Below are 16,832 nucleotides of genomic sequence, written 5' to 3' on the forward strand. Positions count from 1 at the left end.
ACAAACACCACTTATGGCATAGGTGTATTTATCCAGCTTCAGAACAGGGCTGGAACGGTAACTTCTTAAGGTGCCCTCAGGTCTTCCCACTTCAATTCTGTGATCATATACGTACATGTGAGGCAAAACCAGAAACACAAAGAAGTCAATACGCTTTTGATCTTCTCATCTGTTTTGCCTTTTGCATTTTGAGCACCTGTACATTGGAGCATAAAATAGGGGAAGAATTGTTATTGTTACGTTCTGTATTTTAATTTAATGGCTTTAGATGGGGAAAGACTTGCAGACAACACAAGTTAAAGTTGGTGCTGATTCTCTTTTTCCCCCTTTTTCTTTGCAGGTCGCTTGGTTGGTGCCCTGGACGCTGTGTTAGACTCTAATGCACGCGTTGCTCCATTTCGAATTTTACTCCAAGTTCCAGGCTCACAGGTTTACTCTGCCATTGCATGTGGTGAGTTATTGAACGGATCAGAAGTTTACTGGGCCATAGCTATTGGTGAGTCACCGATGAAAAACCCCAAACCAATTCCGAGCATGGTCAGTGTCTGCATGTCCAAGAAGCTCAAGGTAACCCCAGCTAGTAGTGTGTGCGTGGAAAGCTATTGCCTGTAGCTTGTGTAACAACCAAATTAACCTCTGGTTAAAATCCCAGATAGGAATGTGAAAAAATATTAACTGGGAACATTAAGTTTCTATAGAAAGCTTGTTTAGGTGAGGATGTTTTGTGTTAATTTTCTGTCTCTCGCAAAGTAGTGTGGTTCTGTTCATATGCGTGTCTTTTCCTACAGTAGTAATAGTTCCTTACAGCAAGAAGCTACCTAGTCTAGGCTTTTACCCATCCAGTCTTTCACTTGCTTACTATGAAATGTCTTACCAGACTTGGTTATAATGAAATATAACTGGAACATTTGGAAGATGCAACATAATTTAGGAGGTTAAGTTGTCAGGGGGAATGTCTAATTGCCTTCTCTGATGTGCAGTAATCCTTTTTGCAGTGTTTCTGCAACCTCTGAAGGTCGAGCTTATCTTCTGGAAAGTGATAGCGATGTGAATTGCAGCAGCCTTGCCATGGCACAGTAAAGGCCGTCTGAATGCACTTGTTCCATTCATCCTGTTCCATCTTGGCCAGTCTGCAGGGCTGTTCTCATCCCTCCTTCTCCAGTCTATGAAAACCTAGCACTGAAATTTGCAGAAGGTTTTCCTTTGGGAATGGTTCTAAGCTGTGCCAGGGGAGTTTCAGACTGGATGTTAGGAGGCATTTCTTTACTGAGAGGGTGGTTGAATGCTGGAACAGGCTTCCTGGAGAGGTAGTCGATGCCCCAAGCCCATCAGTGTTTAAGAGGCATGCTTTACCTCTTATATGGGTCAGGCCATAAAACAGTTAGCTAATGTAAGTGTTGACATATTGTTGATAGTGTTTGACACAGTAGTCCTTTAAATGAAAGGGGCACTCTATATCTTCACCCCCTTCTTCTGTACAAGCTCATTCAGCATTTCTTCCTTGGTTCAGCAGAGACTCCTCTGCATGTTCCCCATTAATACTGGGCATTTTGACCTGTGCCAGATCTGTGTGAAGAAGCTTGCTTGAGTCTATTTGTGCTATTTTTGTTGTGGCTAGGTTTTCTTCATTTTGCAATTGCTCTATGCTTTATATCCCTACCTCCCTCCTTTTTTATATTTAAATAATGCCATCTCATGGAGAAATTTAAGAGCTTCATGCTTTTCTAGTGCTCCAATGAAGCCAGGTAACTTTCACTGGAAAAGCAAGCTCAGTTTGGCTGTCATGGTCTTCTTGAACATTTGAATATATGTAATATTGCTTTCTGGGGCTGATCCTTTCCCTAGCCACACTCTTATTGCCCACAGGTTGGTTTTTTTTTTTTTTTTTTTTTAAATTAAAGGAACTACAAATCAAAAACTTGCCTGGTTGGAGTGGTTAAGAATTTTGCTGGGATAAACTTATTTGATTAGTGTTTTCTAAAGTTCTCCTTGGCTCTTCTGAATGGATGCTCAGCCCTGAGAAAATGAGATTTATAGTAATAGAGCGGAAGGCAGAGTTTTGCATGCTGTGTGGGTAAGACAAATGAGGTTGCCAGAGCTGAACAGAAATAAGAACCATGGTAGCAGGAGTTGTTTCTGAATAATATCTCTGCTGTGAAACCCTGATGTGAGTGTCCAGGGGAGAGCTGGCACTGGCAATAGGAGTCAGAGAAACAGCATCACCGAGCCTTTTCTTAGCTGAAGGACTTCCCCTGCGCAGAAGCCGTTGCTGACATATTGTCAGCACAAAGCTCGCCCAGCTCTGTGCTTTCTGAGCGAGGTGCTTTGGGCAAACATGACATTAAGAATTTTGTTACTGGATTTGGAAGGAGCAGTGAGTCAAATTAAGGTTCCTCCTGTATAGCAATGAGAAGGAGCAGCGCCAGGAACTCCTTCCAGTCTCCTGGTATAACTTCATTAGGGATAGCCATCATGTCATTAGGCAGTTAATTATAATGACATTTTTTCAATTGTGTGTTGGCAGTCTTCTGTTCCAGAAGCTGTAGGCTATAATGATAATATATGCATGAGGGTCATATCTGTGCTACAGACTTATGAAAATCTCTGAGGGTTGCTGAGAAGTCTGATCCCTGCCCAGCACGGCTGTTCTGGCAGAGATGTTTTAATCCAGATGGTTAATCATGTTATACCAGTACAGGAAAAAAAAAAAGCCTAACCTCAGCCCTAGTGTAGAGCCACTTACAACTTCCTTTTCAGAAGGCTAAGTCCCACTGAGGTGAAGCAGCATTTGGGAGAGGGAGAGCAAAGAGAAGTGGTTGGTGAGAAGTGGGTTTAAAGAAGAGCTTATGAGGAGTGAGTCTGTGGTTAGACTAAATATACATCTGGCACATGAAGAAGGTGGGTAAAAGGTGGAATAAAATGCTGTGTGGAGCACCGGCACAAGAAGAGGAATAAGAAAGAGATTGGCAATGCTTGGGTGAAATCACAGGATGACTTCAAGCCATGAAATGGAAATTAGAAATAAAGAAGGGACTAGAAGATCTGGGGAGATGGCCTGATCAAATAAAAAGGGCAAAGAGATCTTTCAGTATTTGAGCACAATCCCTGGAGATGCCTAAAGGCAGGCAGGAAAGATTGCAATAGCCCCCATGGGAGACAGCCACTGCCAGTGCCCAGGCTCAGAGCAGTCCAAGCAGTGTGGAAGCTGCTGTGAAAGTGTCTTGCTCACAGCTTATTTCACAAGAGGCAGCCCACCAGCTCTCCTGTACGGTTGATGTCTTTTAGGTTGCTCAGAAATAGAAATTCAACTCAGTATTTGCTTAGCGCAGCCATTTCAATATAAAATGACTGTATTTCTAGTGTTCTTAACCATTGATATAGTCTGTTTTCTTTACCTAAAAGGACATTTAAGTCTCTCTTCTTTCATTATTTTTTTTTTTAATTTAACCTTGATTAATGGTATTTATGAAGTTCCATCACAAGACCTTCCTGTCAAGGAAGTTAAAGCTTGGAAAGTTTCCCTGCCAATTGGCATTCTGCATGGAAAACAGCAGAGGAAGGTGGAAAATCCTTGGCTAAATTTATAATTTTTTTGTTGTGAGGCAACATGATGCATCTCTAATGTACACACAAATCAAATCTTGAGATTATAATTATATTCATCTGTGATTTGCATGTCTCTTACATCCAATTACTTCTCTCCTTTCTTTCACTAGCAAGGCATTAGGAAAAGCAATTTCTGCTGCCTTCACTTTTTTACCTGTAGTGTTTAACCACTGGCCTGTAAAAGCTGGAGAGGCCAGGTTTTCCTCTGGTTGCCCTGTATGTTGCCTTTCTTGCGCTGACTTTCCTGTCATCGTGTGATGCAGTGACAGTTCAGTTTCAAGCAGAAACAGCCAAAGCAAATAGGTGGTGACTGAAATACTGTTTCTGGAGTTAGTGTGAACATGTTAAATTTGAAACAACAGCAAAACCCTTACATGAGTCCTTAATTAGGAAAACCCTAATGATTTGAAAGTCTTTGTTTGTCAGAGTTTTTCTGTTCACTCTGTTTGTTCCCCAAACCGCAGAAGTGTGCCCGTGTAGACCTTTCAGGTGTTGCTGAACCAAACTCCTTTATTTTTAGGTACTTTAATGATTACAAAGAGCTTTTCAACAAGGAGGCCCATTATGACCATGTAAATTCCTTTCAAAGTGTATTCATGGGGGGTGGGGAGGTGTGGTGTGTGCGTGTGTACACATGTGCGTACCCAGGGAGGGAGAAAGGAAGATCAGGGACTTTTCGGAACAGGACGTAAATCAAGGGTTTCCAGTGGCCGCTTAAGGAACGTCATGTCAAAATAAGCTGCAGTCTAGCAGCTCAGGATGAAGTTTTGCTGTTTTTGAAGTTTTGCTGGTTTTTCTGCTTTGGCTTTTAATGCAGCATTTGCTGGCTGAGAGCATTTGAGAAGATAAAATTAAAAGCACTAAAGCTAATTCTCTAAAACAATGAGGTTTTTGTTTTTCTCTAACTACGCTGTTATGAATGAGACCCTTTTGACCTGTTTGCTAGCAAGAATTTTGAAGTTGAAACTTCAGTGTCTCACAATTAATTTATGAAATAGTGCATTTTATTTTATTTTTTTTCTTCCTTTAAATTTTATTTTGTAGGATGAGTTTCAATACACTACTTTTTGCTTTTCTAGGTGCCACTGCAGAGGAGATAAACCAGCACTGGGAATGGCTGGAACAAAACTTGCTCCATACTTTGTCTGTGTTTGACAATAAGGAAGATATCATTAGTTTTGTCAAAGGGAAAGTGAAGGTGAGGAAAATCTCTTACTTTCACTCTTCCCTGCCCAATTATATGTGGTTTACTAGGAATAATGTCATGAAGTTGTTGTCACTCGAATTTGGTTCTGTCCACCTAAACATTATAGGTTTTCTCTGTGGCACCTGCACCTGATGTGGCTGATATCTGTGCATCTCCACTCACATTTCCTTGGAAACATCTCAAAAACGAAGGATCTAATTTAATCTTTATCCCACCTGTCCCTGTCCAGCTTTGCTGTTCTTCTCTTCCCCATGTTGGGCATCTGAGCTTTCTTCAGCATTGGCTCTCAGTTCCTCTGCCTCTCCAGAACATTATGTTAAATACCTTCCCTTCCTATATCTCTGCTTTTCTTCCTTACTGTGTTTCTCCTTCCATCTCCCATGTTTTTCCTAGCTTTATCCCATCAGTTTCTCCTGCCCATCTCCATGCTTCTACCCCTCTTGATGGGGCTCAGAGGTGTCAGCAGGCGATAGCCACAGTGTCCAGATTTGCTGGTAGCCCACCTGTGAGGACACTGCTGCAATCCCTGAAGCACAGGGACAGGGGACAGGCCCTTATCACCTGCGTCGTAAGGATCTGGCACGGAAACTGCCAGTGGCCTTGCAGGATGTGGGAGTGGTGACCAGGTGCTGCAGTGAAGCTGCAGGGTTGCAGAAATGAGCATCCTTTTGGAAGGCTAGAGAATTTTAAAAGGATGGGAATTTAGTGCCCAGAGGCCAGTTTTAAAATAATAATGGCATGTGCGGTAAAACTTAGAAAGCCTGGTGTCCTGAGCTCTGCTGCTAGTAAAAGACATACTCCAAGAGGAGCTTGGTGCTGGTGGCAAGGGTGCGGGTCTGCTGGTGATTCCCATGCCTCAGGTCCTGCTGCAGGCTTTTCCTTGCTGAGAGTTTTAATGAGGTACGTTTACCCCCTACACCCACTTTTCTGTTCTGGAAAGTTTTTGGGAACACGTTTTTGGTGAATTTCAACCCCGCTGCTGTGATCTCAAGTGGGCTCTGAAGTTGGGGATGGAGAGGCAAAACATCGTTGTCTAAATCTTAGCTTTTTTCCTGCTTTCTTAAAAAGACAACTTTGTATAAGTGCACTGAAAGGCTTGAATACAATTAATCTCTCTTGATAACGCTGTGGTAGCCTGTTACCTAGCACAGCACATATTTAAAATTCTTCAGGTTTCATTAGTTAATGTTAAGTCTAGGTTTTGGACCCTCACCTCTGCTGTAGACTTTTGGCATATTAGGACTGCTTGGTAATTGCAAATTACACCAAGTGCTGTAACGTGCAGATTATTTGTCTGAATGGTATAATATATACTTAACTCCTTTGTTGTAATACCGCTATTAAAATTCTCAAACTTAATTACATTTACATAGATGTTCTTGAAAACGTGTTTTTAATGCTTGCAAGCATGTTATAAGTTGCTGACACACCTCACTGCATGGCCTCTTCGTAGGAAAATAGTACTGGTCAGTATACATAATTGTTTCTCTGCCTTTGCTCTGTATACATCAAATAACAGCAATCATAAGCTGTAGTGAAACTGTGGATACATGGTTCTGACAGGCTCATTGATTTGGAAGCATTCAAAATATATGATTCTATGCAAACACCACCGAAATGTCTCCATTTGTGAAAATTGCAAATCAACTTGAATTTCTTTGTAAGAAAGGGTTGTGTTATGAAAATTTGAACGGGTAGCTTGTAGCAACTTGCTCGAGTGTGAATACTGTAGCTTTATGCTGATACATTATCTCGTTACGGACTCAGGCGCTGATTGCAGAGGAAACGAGCAGCAAGCTTGCCGAGCAGGAGGAAGACCCCGAGAAGTTCCGGGAAGCCCTGGTGAAATTTGAATCCAGATTTAATTTTCCTGAAGCTGAGAAGTTGATCACCTATTACTCCTGTTGCTGCTGGAAAGGAAAAGTTCCTCGGCAAGGCTGGCTTTATTTGAGCATCAATCATCTCTGTTTTTATTCCTTCTTCCTGGGCAAAGAATGTAAGTGTCAGTGCATAACAAATGTAATGCTGGGGAGAGATATAAATATACCTGTTTTTAAAAGCAAGAATAGTTAGAATCTTTATGAAAAGCCTGCTGAGGTTTTTGTAGTTCATCTGAAAGATCCTGTTTAATTTATTTTTCACATCAGCCTTTATGTTTATATTTTAGTATTAATCTGGTAATAAAAATGAGAGTGTAAGAGCATGCAGCTGCTTTCTGTTTCTTGCCATGGTGAAGCAGCCTTAAAATGTAACAGACCTCCTACAGATTCTGAAATAGAGACTTTTAGAGCAGGAAACGGTCAGGACGGGTCCCTTTCACAGGCGGGGAAGTACGGTGATCGTGGCTGGGCAAGGGCTGGTGGGGCCAGGGATGCTGGAGTCCTGCTACCTGCCTGGAAGTAGCCCAGGAAATGTAACAAGGCTGTGCCCTGGAGAACCAGGTGAAAAATCAGAGTTTTTAAGGGAAAACAAGGACAATTTAGGGATTTGTTTGCGTTCCTGAATGGCAGCGCAGGAAGGTCATGAGAAGTGCGTCCTGGGGCTTTTAGACCTTCAGGTGGTGGCAAATTTGTGCATGATAGTGACTGTAACAAATGTACAGTGTTAAGAAGTGAGCTGTGTGACTTTGATCATGGTTTTCCTCTACAGAGGAAGGGTCATGTGATTATGAGAAGCCTGTCAGAATAGATATTATAAGGCAAAAATGAAGGTAATAGATATTAGAAAGTGAAAATTAATGTAGCCATTTAAACTCTATAGCATTTCTCTATTTAGTAAAGTTGTACATGAACTGATGGCATTTTACGCCCTGTTTATCCTGTTGTAACTTCAATGAGGACAGTAATATAAACCTATATTGCTGTAACATTAGCAAGAATTGTCAGTTATGACAGTTAGGAAAACTTCACCATTTACTGTCTGGACTTAATATTGGGATGTCTAGTCAAATAAAAAGGTAGATTTAAAAATGAAATTCATCAATGTAAAAATCAGAAAGATAATAACTGGCAATTTCTAAGACTTAAAACATTCAAAGACATGCTTAGATTTGGAGGTCCTTTTTTTCCTTACATTATTTCAGGCCAATTATTTTGTCAAATCTGCAAAAGGTGGCAGAGTGAGATTTAAAATGCTGGTAAGTTTGTTATTCAGTATAAAAACAAAAGTTGAGTTTTGCTGGGAAGGCTGGAATGGAGTCTCTTAATACACATGAGATGTCTGAGTTCTTGTTTAATCTCCTCATTTTCTGTTTAGTATTAAATTTTTGTCAATTATTTCTTCTTGCTATCACTGCAGGCTTTCTCTTATTAAATCTGAGATATCCAATCTGCCAAAGCACACAAAGGAAAAATGATACTGAGTAATGATAGATAATGGGGGAAGGAGGAGGGAGAAAGAAAAACCCTTTATATTGTTCCAAAAATTTTGTTTATGCAATACCTCAGATCATTAAATGATACTGGAAGTACAGCATCATGCTGTATTATTTAAGAAGAAACCGCTTCTCATCTCTTTTAATAATAATTCATTATGAAAGTACAGATAACCCACAAACAACTGCATGTGTGCAACTTTTCATTTTGACCATGGAAAATACACTGTTCATTCACTGTTACAGTCAGTTTCATTGCCTTTGTGTTCACATGCATTTGCGTGGATATGTAAAATAAAAAACTGAATTTTCTTTTGGTTAAACAAACTTCCCTAGCTCAGTGGGAAGCATTATACGTTGAAATGCTTCCCACTTTCTCAATTCTGATAAAGCAGATTACTTCTGTTTCAAAGCTAGTATTTTGTCACATTTATGAAATACTTCTATTACATTGAATAATCCAGATTTACTATAGTTCTGGTTGTTACTATTTGAGAAGCTGATGCTGATTGTAAGTAGAACAAGTGATTCATTGTCTTTTTTTTTTTTCAGGTAGCAATCACAAATGAAATCTGGTTAAATCTGGTCTTGAAAATATTGCTAAGAAATCACATTTATTGTGTTCTTCAATACAGCACAGGGAAAAAAAAAACAATATATGAGTTGCAATCAAAATAGTTCCTGTATGTGTTTTAACTCTATAAAAATCCCCCCAAATTGTATACTGCAATCTCTTTATAGGGAAAGTGTTAAGTCTCGTGCTTCTGGTAAGACTGGCCCCTTCCCCTTGTTTTATTTTATGTTGAAATGACCTGGAATGCAATACTGGAACCTGTTTTCAGCTTCTCATAAAATTAACTTATGGCTTATGCGAACATAAGGTCCATGGAACATTTTTTCCAGGACAAGTCCCCTTTTGTCTAAGCCTTGAAATATTTACAAAATATCAGAGGATTACAATGTCCAATTTCTTGAAAGGACATGCCAGGATTTCTTCACATTTTTTAATTAAACTTCTGTTCTCCTAAAGTTTGAAGACTTTGTACCTTTCATCAGTAGTTTGGGCCCCTTACAGTCTGCTGTGCTGTTTCTTTAACCAATGCTGTGGAGCTCTGACCTGCGTGAACAATAGTGCTATTGCTACGGCGCTATTTAATCTTTCTTCCCTTGGCTGTGCCTGTACAGATGATTTTATGACCATTCGCAACAGTTTGTGCCTGTTGACGCAGCTGTGCTTTATTTAAGTAAGAACAAAATGTAATCTGCAAATAATCTTGACAGCTGTGGTTCATGTAGTACAGAAAACTTGCTGAGGGTAGCTCCTTGGGTAATGAATGATCATGGATAAGTGTCATATATATATATGACAATGTTTGTTATTACTGCCTTTTTATTGTTTTATTGGCATCAGGAGACCAGCTAGGGATGTGAGGGGGTGCACTCTTGATGTTATTGGCACAGAGAACCCTGGGAAGCTTCCAACAGTTGTTAAGTAGAAATTTAATCTATTTTAAAGTCAGTTTCAGCCTAATTTCTGACTAGAGATTCCTATGAGAGAGGTGAGTAACATCCTGCAGTGGTTATATAAAATAAGCTGATTCTGTTTACTGTTTGTGTTTATATGATTCAGCAGTGTTTAAGTATAGAGAACAGTGTCCTCTACTTTTTCTTTTCTATACACAAGTCTGACTAGAGCTAATGTTTAGGGCAAGGTTTGCCTGTGTACCTTTTAAGTAAAAAGTAACCAAAATGGGAAGATCCCAATGCATAGGCGGTTTTGGGTTTGGTTTTTTTTTTTTTTGAACACCCTGTTTATATTAACAATTAAACTTTATAAAAATGTCAATGTGCAAAAGCTTCCTTTTGTATAGGAGTAAGTTTTATTTTAAAAGTTAAGGTACTGTGTGTGTAGTTGGTTTTCTACCTGCCTACAGTTTTATTTCTGGGATATTACAAAGCCTTTCTCTCTTTTCTTGCTAATCTTGAAATGAACAGCTTCTTTTCTGGTAATAATGAAACGGGCTGCAGAAATGACTTGTAAAAGGGATTAGGAACATGGCATATGGCAGGTGTTCTGCAGAGGCAGGACTCCCTAGTCCAGCACTTCTTATGAATATAGGTAAAATTTTGAGGGAGAGATTATGAAAAAGGGAGTTTTCTGGAGTGGGGTAGAATAAATGTAGAGTAAAAACAAACATTTCAGCTTTTGCATGGTCTTTGTCTGTAAAAATGGGCGTCTCTCCTCTTCGATAGTTTGCATTTCCTTCTGAATTTGCTTATTTCCCAAATCTGAAAAATGTAAGCAGAGTTTCCAACCTCCTTTTGCTTTTTTCTCTGATGGCAGTGAAACTTATCATTCCTTGGGTTGAGGTCCAGAAGCTGGAAAGAACCTCCAATGTCTTCATGACCGACACAGTCCGTGTCACCACTCCAAATAAAGAGCGTGACTTTTCCACGTTCCTCAATATTGCCGAGGCTTTCAGGATCATGGAGCAACTGGCAGATGTGACACTCCGAAGGCTACTGGATAATGAGATCTTTGAACTGGATCCAGGCCTACAGGATCCTACTCAGATTACCAAGAGGTAAAAAGTTAAATTGTTGTATGAGCAGAGGTCTGATGGAGGGCTTCATGGTTGGCTTTGTTAGCTGGGTAACATCGCAAAGGTTTACTTCGTTGGGTGCAAAAGAGATTTTATAATGTATTATGGTTTATCCAATAGGTGCATTTTAAATTGTGTGCAAGATACTTTTTTCCATTTTATATTCTTTCCTTAAACATCACTGTGTTTTTTTGGTTTGTTTCTTTTAAAAGTAACATTTCCCACAGAAGGGTATATTGCAGCAAGGGATATTTTCCATCGTCCCTAAAGAGCAACATTATTTTGTTTATAATTTCAGCTATGTGTAGGCTTTCTAGTGCCATCAATTCAGTAGATTTATTGTTTTTGATCATATCCGAGACATGGAGTTTCCCACTTGCATGATTGCCACAGACGATTTAGCAAGCAGTTACAGGACTGAGAAACCCACAGGCTGTTGCAACAGATTAATATGCTATTGTCAGCTCTACCCCATGCATCCCTGAAATGCATCTCTGCATTCCTCTCCCACTACAGAAATGCATCAGTCTCTCAGGGGGAAGATTGATAACTATTTCTCTGCTGGTAGCACAACACACAACTTTGTGTTGTCTTTGCTGCTCTGGGAAAGGGGAAGGGAAACTGCCCAGAGGAATTTTAGGTGGGCAGGATGAAATAGCCCAAACTGGAATTCGCCTGAGGCATCAGGGTTAAGATGCTGGTTTAAAATACTTATATTCTGAATGGGGTGTGAGCGGAAGGCTTATCCCCTCCTGAATCATACCCTTTCCTGCTCTTCCTTCCTCTCCCTCTGTGAGAGGTAAGAAGGGAATTACCCAGGTTTTGCTTCCTGGCTAAAACATAAGGAATGTGTGGTATCTGTTCCCAAAAAATAGAGACACATCCATTTTCTTGTTTCTGAAGGGCATTTTTGCAGTGGTGTTGGATATACATCCCGGCTGAACATTTCTGAAAAGTTTCATAATGGAGTTTCAAAACAATAAAATGCACTTTCTCTGCAATTTCTTATGTACACACAATAAGGAGAATCACTGACACCAGGATTCCATTCACGATATCATCAAGGAATTCATTTGAGGTGATAACAGTGGTGAGCAGCCACAAACATCTTTGCAGGCTTTTTTTTTTTTTTCATAGCCAGGGTTCCTTTAAACACAAGAGTTACTATTGTTTTTACAATGTATGTGTACCCCGATGTTCTTAACATTGTAGGCTTTTGGCTCAGGAAAGGTAGGGTATGTACTTTGACTAATGTAGGATATGGCTTTGGGTGACAGATTATATCTAAGCCCCCTTCCATGCTCTACCATTCCACCCTCCTCCTGATTTTGGACTGAAAAGTTAGATGTGGGAAGCAAGGAAAGTAAATCCAGGTGAGATGTAACAAAAAACTGGGGGGAGATATTTTCAGCATCTACTGATTTTTAACTCGTCATTGTAGCTTCCGTCAAAAGTTTTGGAATCGGGGGTATTGACTGAATGGACAGCTGCAAAGAGACTGAAATTATAGTTGCAAAAAAAAGTATAAGGTTAGTAATACGCTTTGTTAAAGAGGGTCTCTCAGGGAATCAACCTGTGAGTACCTTGTGGCATGTCTGAAAAGTAGTGTGTCTATTAGTTCCTGGGCAAGGTGTTCTCTAACCTGTGCTGATGTGCTGCAATGTGAGATGGCAGAAAAGAAAACATGGAAGATGCTGAAATCCCATTTCCTCTGCATGAATTAGCCAGGTTGGATAAGTTGCTGTTTCTAGTGCCCTTTGTCACACTTCAGCAACCACTTTGATGTAAATGTGATTAAGCAAGACTGTAGTTTGAATAGTGGATAAACTGGTTTTTAATGCTAACATGTTTGGGGGGGTTTGAACTTTTTTGGTGTGTGAAGTTTTTGTTGCCTTTTTTTTTTTTTTTTCCCCCTGAAGCCATTGTGGTACAACAAGAACAACTCTTTTTCATTTGACATTTTTTCCTAATAATTGTCTTTGTTACTTCTTGTATTTTGTAAGCAAAAACTAGTCTATCAAAATGACAGCAATAAGCCACACATCATTAAAACTATTCCAGCTGTGTCAAATTAATGAAGTTGCTGTAGATTGCTTTTGTTTGATAGGCTTTCTTTTGCAAGAGGCTCGTCTCAATATCTTTGTTTTTAAAAATGCATTTTTAATGTCATCATGGTCTGTGTATTCTTCATTCTGAAAACCAGAAACCTTTGCTGCTGTTCCTGAGGCTCTTGGGCTCATTCTGCTGAGCAGTGTGGGGACAGGAGTTGGAGAGCCTGTGGGGTTAGGCCTGCAGTCTGTAACACAAGTCATGGTCAGAGTCAAGCAAGTTAACATCCAAGTTTCTGTACTGCTTAATGAGAAGATAAAGCTTGGAACAATGGATTATGAAGGGATTAAGGGCAATTAAGTTAATTGCCCTACAAAGCAAAGTAAAGCTGAGGTGTTTGATAACTACAAATGCCATTTCTTGCGGATATATTTATGTGCCATATGATTTTACTGGAACATGCAGTAACTATTTTTTATTTTTTAATAGGAAGGTCGCTAAAATCTCTGGGGTAGGTTTCTTGTACTTCTTATTTCCATCTCTTTCAGGATGCAAGAATATCCATTGCATTCCTCAAATGTAGTGAGGAAATTGGCCAGAGCAGAACATGTGATTAAAAAGCTTTAGTGCTTGTGTCAGTAAGGTTTCAAAAGTATGATACGTTTTTCCAGGCTCTAACCGCATTGGTTTCTTTTCTTCATGTCTAACTGTGAATTGCCAATGAGGATGGCTTTGTGTCATGTGAAGGCAAAGAAAGTTTTCGACATTGATCTAAGCAGAATGGAAACTGGAGTATCATGAATTGTAAATGTCCCTGCACTCTGCGGTAATTCCTTCAGAGAGGGAATCCCACCAAGAATGCAGTAAACCTCAAGCAACAAGGACGATGTCACTAGAAAGAACCTCCTTTTATTGCATCTGCTGGGCAAAAGGCAGGGTTTGTATTATCTCTGTTATTCACTTGTGAGAAATGATTGCCTAACCTGTTTTTAAGGATTTCCAGTAATGGAAATGTCAGGACCCATAGTGGTACTTCACTGTCCTATCAATAAGAAGTCTTTCTGAAGTCTAACTTGAGCCTTCTGTGCTGTTTTTTGAGTCTGTTACTTCTTGTCCTGCCCAGTACTATTGAAGAGATCGGATGTTCTTTCTTTCTTTAGAGCAACATTTTGTGGATTTGGAGGTTGGTATGCATCTTCTTTCTCTTTTCTTATTTAAACTGCACTGCCCTAGTTCAGCCAGATTTTTTTCATCGGCCCTGATTTTAGCCCTTCTGGTCGCTCTTCTCTGGACATTTGTTGCAGCCGTGGGGTGGTGAGATACCCCAACACCTTGCTGGTGCTGACCGGGGCAGGAGCAACATGACCATCTCTGTGGCAGCTCTGGGACTGCTGTGCTGCATCTTGGTGGCCATGCACTTCTTCAGCCCAGCACAGTGTGCTCCTCTTCCTCTTGTGAGCATGAAGCTGTTGGCTTGTGCTCAGCTTGTGATCCCTTGTAAAGTTTAATAATGGCAATCTGATCCATCGTGCTGATTGCTAATGAAGACGCTGAGCAGAAGCTAGTCCAGGACAGACCCCTGAGGGGGTCCTCTCCATACAGCCTTCCAGTTTACAGCCTTTGAGGGCTGCATTTTGGGGTACTCTTTTTTTCAGCTGGCTTGGTACAACTGTTTTTCACTTCGATCCAGTTTTATTAGTTCCATGTGAGGAAACATCAAGACTTTTGTAAAGCCTGGCTAAAATATCCATTGCATCTCCTCCATCTACAAGTACAGTGTTCCTGCTACATAAGGGAATGATGTTCAGTTTACATGTGTCCTGACAAGCCCACGTTGGCTCTTCTCAGATAACTTCTCCTCACTTGCTTATGAGAAGCTTTTGTTGCCACGCAAATTCAGAAGTTCTTCCAGTAAACAAGGCTTATATAATTGGATGTGTTATTTCCAAAATCTATAGCTTTCTGGAGTCTGAATAGCAAGAAGAGTCTAGTAATCAGTTTCTAAAAGCAAGAGGTCAGACAGTCTGTTTAGATGTTAGATAGGCAGCAAGTGACTCAGCAGAGCTAAAATCTTGCCAAGTTGACTTCTGTTAGATCTAAAACAGAGAAAAACATTTGACAGTGAGGACGTAATTTTAAGTGTCCTGATACTTTTAGGCATTTTGTTAGTCTTGTGTGTTATTTCCTTTAATTTAAAACTCTTGGAAGGTAATGTAGGGGTCAAACACAAGGAGTTATTACAGTTCAGACTTGTCATTCACTTTGAAGTGCTGGAGCTGGAGGCAGTCCAGGATCCCGTAATGTGCAAGTCGGGAACTGCACTTGGAAAGAATTGCTGAGTTTTCTGAAAAGTAGGGAACAAGGCACTTCCATCTTCTCATCTTTTATTCTTCTGACGCATATGTAAACGCTCAATAAACATTGTTTTAATATAATGATAGCATTCCTTTTTCTTAGGTACAGCTCAGTATGCTTAAAAACCAAAGCAACATGGAGATTGTTAAGACAGAAGAGAAAATAACAAAGAGATTGGGCTGCAGGTAGAAAGGTTGCATTTCTGTTTGTCATTGGAAGTATTGTGAAACTCAGAATGGGAGCTGTGGGACCTGAAAGCGTGGGCCAGTCGCTGCATCTTTGCTGTATCATGTTTAAACAGTTGCCTGTCTTGTTTTAGGAGCTAATTTAGTTTGTGGGTTTTTTGGAGTTACAGGGTTTGGGTTTTTTTTAACCAGCTTTAATTTTGTTTGGCTATATTTATAAATGGAAGCAATTGTTTTAAGCCCTAGAATTTGCCTGTCTAATAGGAAATATTTTCACGGTGTGCCACTTTCTAATAAAGCCTCTTGTTTGAGGCCGCAGCGGTAGGTGCTGACAGCATTTCATCCCCGTGCTGCCATTTTTCTTTCCAGGACCCGTGCCACCAGCAGGCTGGCCCCTGTTTCAGCACTGGTGCTGGGGGCAGCCCTGCCTGTGGTGTGGTCTCTGTGGTGGCCCTGCGTGACCTCGTGTCTTGAGTCATGGGGGAAGAGGCAGTTTCAGGGATGTTGGGGTTGGCAGCCTTCTCCCGCTATGGAGTTAGGGGGCTGGACGAATTTACATAGCTTCAGATGCGGGAATTGTCATTCTTCAGCTTAAAAACTTGGTGCTTCTTGTCTGAAAGGCCCCACACTTGGAGCCTGCAGCCCCAAGAGATGCAGCAAAATCCTGAAAACTCAGAAACTGCAGATTTTGGAGCATTAGAAACAGTCAACTCTTAAATAACAGAGAATCTCTGCCTCAACAGAGATATCTTCTGTATAATGCTTTTCACATAAAGGTATAGAAATTTTAACAGCTGTGTAGATGCAGAGAGGCTCTTACCTTCTCCGCACAATAGCAGGAGAGCACAGCTCTACCCGGACCTGACTGCAGATGCTATCAGCAGCATTCATCTGTGCTGTGCAGAAATGGAAAATATTTTAGTGGTGAGTTAACTAGGAGGCATATCCTGATCCAGCTTTGTCACAATAGCAGATCGCTGCGGGCACTTATCAGAGTTACTCTCGCTGTGGAATTTTAACTCGGCAGCAACCTTTTTGTCTTCCTTCACAAAGAGGGTTTCTCTTTGTTCTTTGTGAAAAAAACAGGAGACGATTTTCTTGTTTTCCTTGGATAATCTTATTAAGGAAGATAAGTCTTGAGAAGGAAACCGCAGCCAAATGCTGGTTGAACGCATTCTGTCTTTTCTGTTGGTCACAGATACAGATTCTCCCATCTCAGGTCTCGGTTTGTTCTCATTTGACTTCCTCCCTGTTTCAGATGGCTTTTGTTTTCTCTGTGGATTAAAAAAACCCCACACAACTGATTTACTTACTGCAGCAGGGGCTTCTGTCTCAACTTATTTTTAAACAGCAGGGCTGGGGTAGGGGGAGGGTGTCTGCAGAAGAGGAGGGTGAGGGAAGGAGCAGAGAGGGGATTTACAGCACCAAGGTACCACTCCCTGTTATGCTTCAGC

The 16,832-nt window shown here is 40.6% G+C and overlaps 1 protein-coding gene across 1 annotated transcript in view; it reads left to right on the top strand.

Moving 5' to 3' along the window:
* Positions 1-340: 340 nt before the first annotated feature.
* TBC1D8 (TBC1 domain family, member 8 (with GRAM domain)) overlaps positions 341-16,832 on the top strand; it is a gene marked incomplete at its 5' end in the record, with an annotated part of 34,910 nt that continues 18,418 nt past the window's right edge. The window contains 4 exons of the mRNA XM_010085160.1: positions 341-451; positions 4,686-4,804; positions 6,581-6,809; positions 10,531-10,771. Coding sequence (XP_010083462.1) covers positions 341-451; positions 4,686-4,804; positions 6,581-6,809; positions 10,531-10,771 — 700 coding nt within the window. The remainder of the gene's footprint in view (positions 452-4,685; positions 4,805-6,580; positions 6,810-10,530; positions 10,772-16,832) is intronic.

The sequence above is a fragment of the Pterocles gutturalis genome, unplaced genomic scaffold, assembly GCF_000699245.1.
Source record: "Pterocles gutturalis isolate BGI_N339 unplaced genomic scaffold, ASM69924v1 scaffold37865, whole genome shotgun sequence".
Classification (NCBI taxonomy): domain Eukaryota; kingdom Metazoa; phylum Chordata; class Aves; order Pterocliformes; family Pteroclidae; genus Pterocles; species Pterocles gutturalis.